The following is a 5,842-nucleotide window of genomic DNA, read 5'->3' on the forward strand; positions in this document are numbered from 1 at the left end:
GAGAATTGATTTTTTAGTCCACTTGCTATTTTTAAAACAGGCAAAGATAAATTGGAGAAAATTTACCTTTTCTATTTAAAGTAATAAAAAATAAAAAAAATAAAGAAAGTTCCAAATGAATAATAGTATCATATAACAATAGTTTCGTCATTGAAATACGAATTTAATATAATATTATGATTATTTTATTTTTTTTGAAAAAACGGATGTATTATTGTAAGAAAATTTAATGTAAATATGACAATATATACGAATCTAATGTGACAAGACTTTTTCTTAAAGACTAAAACAAACAATGTAAATATGTATTTGTCCGTATTAATTTAAGTGTCCTATTATTTTAACACATTATATTTCTTTTTATATGTAATTTTTTTTAGTTTCAATAGTGACAAATTTAAGACTGTAGAATTTAAATAAATATACTCATCTTTAATATTATGATTACAAAAGTCAAAAATAAATTTTTATTTTTTCTAATTTTACCCTCAATATCAATTACTTATTCCTTAATTCATTTATCGGTATCCAAAACTATACTTCAATTAATATATTCATAATATGAAAAATGTAAAATATAAAATGAACAAATAAAAATAAATGAAGAAAGTATATTATTTTGTAATTCCATTCTCTTCAACTACTCTCCAAAACCACCCCTAACCCCCCCAAATAATAAAAAAAGGAAAACTACTTCAAAGCAAAGAGAGAAATCACTTCCTTGACTTGAAAAAATATCATTTCCTTGAGTTTTTTCTTTTATTATTTTTCTATATATGTCACTATATTTATTTTATATGTTATTATATTTTTCTTACCATCCTTCTTTGAAAATATTCTCTTGAACTGAACACAGTTGGAAATAGTCTCTCTATCTTAAAAAGGTAAGAACAAAATTTGTATACATATTATTCTTAAATTTTATTTACGAAATTATATCAGATATGTTATCGTTATCGTTGTCATCTTCAAAGTTATCCTTACAAATTTTATCCATGGAAGATTTTTTAAAATCTACTTTTCATTCGATATACATATCAACATTCGATTAGTTTGAATTTCACGCGTTATCAGACTTAGAATATATGTTTTGTATACAGAGCTCGAATCCAATGTCTCTAATTAAAAATGGAGGAATCAGAACCATCTCACCACGATCCGTGCTAATTATAGAAGAAAATTGATCCTTTATCACCTACCCCACCCCCTCCCCCCCTCCCCCAACAAAGAGAAAACAATATTTTTTCTTCCTCTCTCTCAAGTCTCTTTGAACCAGCACCTTGTATTGCATTTTTTCAAGAGAAAGAGAGAGAGAGAGAAATATAATTAAAATAATCAAAGAGAAATAAAAGATAGCTATAGAGAGAGAATATCTTCCATACTTTTTTAACATATATTCTTTTTCTCTGGAAAAATTTCTTTCAATCGGAATAATTTTCTCTAGATTTCTCTTCTTATATCTCACCAAAATCTTCATCGGATTTTTTTTTAATTTTTTTTTTATCATTTTGGGTTTATAGAGTTAATTTTCCTTAAAAAACATAAAAATCTGTATCCGATTGCATTTTGCAGAACTGAATCTCCGGTGATACTGATTATTCAGTTTCCGATCATCGGAAAAAGTGCCTAATCGGAAACCAGAGGATTTTATTGCTAAAAACCTTGTTTCCGATTAGAATTTGTATGAACAATCGATTTTTTTTTTTTGTGGGTATAATTAAAATCGGGTAAAGATTGAATTTGGTTATCTGGGTATTGATAAATAATTGATTTTACGATCTGGGTTGATTTTTTTTTGCTCTGAATCATCAGTTATGGCGAAGAGTAGTGGGACTTTGGATAAATGGAGGGACTATTTTCGTACTGCAAATTCGGATATATTCGATATAATTGAGTATGCAGTTATGGTTGCTGCTGTTGATTGTCCAAAGGAGTTTAAACTGAGAAGGGATAGAATTGCTGAAATGCTGTTTACATGTAAAGTTACTATGTGTTTTGGTTGTGAGAAAGTTGATTTAGCTGTACCAATTGCTAGTAATGATGATGAAGGAAAAATTAAGAGTAAGGATGAGTTTGGTGTTAGTAAAGAGAGCAAAGCTAACAGTAGGATAGATCATCATGATGTTGAGATGAATGTGAATCAAGTTAGCAATTATAGTTATGGAGAAGCTGAGGCATTAACTGAGGAGATGGAGGAAGAGACACAGATATTTGGGGAGGTGATGAGGATCAAAGATGTCATTGATAACAACCAAGCTGAGGTTTATTTCATCTCTATTGAAATTTGATTATACTGTTGATTTGAAGTATTTTGCTGTGTTTGGATTTGTTTGGACAAGAATTGGTGAACTCTGTGAATGTGAATTTGAAGTTTGTGTTCTTTTGGGGTTGATCAGGAAGAAGAATCTTGATAATTGAGCTTAAATGGTGTTAGATTTTTGGAGTTTCTGATGTTGTATGACATATTACAATGGTTACTTTTATGGTTGAATTTGATGAATTTGAAATTTCTGTTCTTGTGGGGTTGATCAGGAAGAAGATTCTTGATAATTGAGCTTAAATGTTGTTAGGTTTTTGGAGTTTCTGATGTTGTCTGACATATAACAATGGTTACTTTTATTGTTGAATTTGATGAATTTGAAATTTCTGTTCTGGTGGGGTTGATCAGGGAGAAGAATCTTGATAATTGAGCTAATGTTGTTAGATTTTTAGAGCTTTTGTGGTTGAATTTGATGGTGATTCTATTTTCTGTACTAGTGTCAATAACTGGAAAATCTGATATGAGGTTGTTTCCATGTCACAGTTAGGAAACCTTTATGCTTTTCATTTCCTTTTTTCCCCCTTTTTGTTCCTTTGATCTAGTTCTACAAGGCTGTTGCTTTCTTTAGCTTTAAAACAATGTATAAAGCTACTTTTAAACTCTTTATCTCTTTTGCAATTTCACTTGCTTGGTAGTTTTGAGCTTTTCTCTAGTAATCTGGTTTTGAGTTATTGTTCTTTTTGACAGTCTGCAGAGTTGTTTGAGTGCTTAAGAAGGCTTCAACTAATGGCTTTGTCTGTGGAGACTTTAAAGGTTTGATCTTTTGCCTCTTCCAAAATTTCATCTTCCATTTGTCTTGGTTGCAGTTTTTTAAGTTTATTTTGGATGGGCATAATTGATTGCTTCTATATCAGGCCACAGAGATTGGAAAGTCGGTTAATTCTCTCAGAAAGCACAACTCAAAGGATGTTCGACATCTAGCCCGGACATTGATTGAGTAAGTAACTCTTGCTTTATTGCTGAAATAACTGTAAGATTATCGTCAAAATATTAATCCACAACACGGTTCTAGTAGTCTGATCCGCGGTATCTTTAATGTGGCTAAATTTGTTTTTATCGCAAAGGTTTGAACTTTTGTCTTCGAGTTGAACTAACATGTCGTATTGGTGGCTCTGGCAGTTTGTTTTGTCGGTTGTAGTTTTGAGCTATTATTACTTTTTAATGCTTGCCACTGTTTGTCGCTTACCGGTTTTCTTTAATTGATGGTATCTTTACCGTAAAATGAAGATTAAATCATAACTCAATCATCAATGCATACTAATTTTGTCGAGTGCTTTGCAAAATTTTATCGAGTGCTTTGCAAAATTTTGTGACTCACTTTGGTAGTCCCTTTTTATTTATCAGAAGTATATGACTGACCTTGCTCCTTACCCCTGTAATTCGAGCTCTAGTTTTGCTGTTTTGTATACCTTCTTGTTGATCTATGCAACTTTCTGATCTACTGGTTGGGTACATCGTCTATTTCTATAGAGTTGCTTTAAGTTAGAATTGTTTGTAGCTTATTGCTGATCACATTTTAATGGATCACAGGGATTGGAAGGTCTTGGTAGAGGAATGGGTGAATGCTACTGCAGCCTTTGCAGGTTAATTGTTTAAGAGTTTCTTTTGCTTCCGTTTCAATTTTCAGTAAAAATGAATTATTCTCGTATGTTTTCATTTGCAATTCTGAGCTTAATTTTGAACTGATTTATTATTTCTTGCTTAAAGGTAACGAAAGCACTCCAGAGTCTATGAAAGCATCTGTAGTTGATCAAGACGAGGAAGGACTTCCTTCCCCACCTTTAGATGACTTAGCTTTCTTTTCTGCTCAGACCACTTCAATTGAGTTGTCACAAGTATGATCAGCTTCCCCTCTTCTAAAAAATTGGTTGTTTTGTTTTCGTCGGCTGTCACTGACTTATTTTCTCTTTATTGTTTGTGAACAATGAAGTTCTTTGATGGCATGGATGATGATGGAAGTGAGTAGAATTTGTGTCCATATTCTTTCAATATCCCTTCGCTATTCGGCTCTTTGTTTGGATTCCCCTCTAATAAAGGTATATTGTTCCGATTGGGGATTTTATTTCAGATCCTCGAAACAGTGGGGGATTCAATGCGAATCGTGGAAATGGCCGAAAGCCATCACTAGGTAACCAGAACATTCCTTTCCAGAAGAAGCAGTCTGCTGATTGCTTCAATGCTTCTCCCAAAGAGAATAAGGGTGAACAACAAAAGAAACAGGAAGCTGTAATCAAGAAACAAACAACAGTCGTGAAACCAACTAAGCCATCTGGAGGTGAATCTGGGCCTGGAAGACCGATAAAACCAGCCTTGGAGCAGAAGCTCAAGGTTAACGAGATGAACTTCCAGCAGAAATCTGATAAAGGCACAATTCAAAAGAGGCCTGTGGCGCCTCAACAGAATGTGAGTATCTGAAAGAAAGATATCTTGTGATTCATGTAAAGCTTGATCCCTATCTAATGCATAATTTCATCCTATAGAAACTTAGACATTCAGATGAGGATGCTGTTCAAGTCAAACTCGAGGCTACAAAAAGAAAGCTCCAGGAACGGTACCAAGAAGTTGAAAACGGTTGGTCCTCACTCCTCTTTAAACTTTTTGGATACTTTACTGGATATATACAATTCGTGTTCAGTTTCCTTATGAAAACATTGAAATGAATTGATTCACGACTGTAAGGTCCGATAATGATCTGAATGCATTTTTATAATTGTCCTTCAGCCAAGAGGCAGCGAACCATACAGGTTATGGAGTTGCATGATATCCCAAAGAAGGGCCCAAACCAAGGTGTTGGCCTTAAGAATGCTCATATGAGACCTGGCAACAATAATAGGCATTGGGCAAATGGACGTCGTTGAATTGATTTCAACAGACTGTCTCAATAAGTTCTCTAGTTTCATCCACCTCTGCAATTCATTCTCTTAGAACAACACCGATGACTCCTCAGCTGAGTAAATTCTCAACTTGCTGTGTAAACAAAGGATCTCGTCTAATTGACCTCAACAGAGAGAGGCCACTCTCAAATCGGGAGGGGCATGTTAATGTTATCGGAGTTACATTATGATGCTTAGATAAACATTTTGTTAGACCTCACAGTACAGGGGCTTGCGGATTTCGGTTTAATTTTCTTTTTGATCTTTAGGAAGGACATAATATCGTCCATTTCGGATGAACCATCTTTTGAGCATTAACCATATGCTTTCATAGAAATACCCTGACTGTAAAAATTTGCACAGAATAAGTGCATTGAAATATATGAATTAGAATATAAAGTGATGGTTACATTTTGGCCGTTTTTAGACAATTAGATAGAGCTATTTGAGATGATTTTGTTCTATGTAGCAATAAGTATACTTCTTGATGGGGTTTTGCTCCACCCTTAACCAGATGTCTCATGTTCCAGCCTCGGGGATGGAGAAAATCCTATTGGGTGCGACTTATGCCATACTTGTTTGTTGACTTTGTTGGTTTTGGATAAGGATTTGTGTAAAGGTATTCCTCCCCCCTACCCCCTACCCCCCA

At 33.7% G+C, this 5,842-nt stretch overlaps 1 protein-coding gene across 1 annotated transcript; it reads left to right on the plus strand.

Moving 5' to 3' along the window:
* Positions 1 to 1,240: 1,240 nt before the first annotated feature.
* On the plus strand, positions 1,241 to 5,627 carry LOC102586751 (probable mediator of RNA polymerase II transcription subunit 26b). The gene is made up of 9 exons (XM_006339194.2): positions 1,241 to 2,261; positions 3,008 to 3,073; positions 3,175 to 3,257; positions 3,851 to 3,903; positions 4,028 to 4,155; positions 4,251 to 4,278; positions 4,389 to 4,723; positions 4,801 to 4,891; positions 5,042 to 5,627. The coding sequence occupies exons 1-9, from the start codon at positions 1,815 to 1,817 to the stop codon at positions 5,176 to 5,178; spliced, it is 1,368 nt and encodes a 455-aa protein (XP_006339256.1). The 5' UTR covers positions 1,241 to 1,814; the 3' UTR covers positions 5,179 to 5,627.
* Positions 5,628 to 5,842: the final 215 nt, after the last annotated feature.

Source organism: Solanum tuberosum, unplaced genomic scaffold (genome assembly GCF_000226075.1).
Source record: "Solanum tuberosum cultivar DM 1-3 516 R44 unplaced genomic scaffold, SolTub_3.0 scf00008, whole genome shotgun sequence".
NCBI lineage: Eukaryota > Viridiplantae > Streptophyta > Magnoliopsida > Solanales > Solanaceae > Solanum > Solanum tuberosum.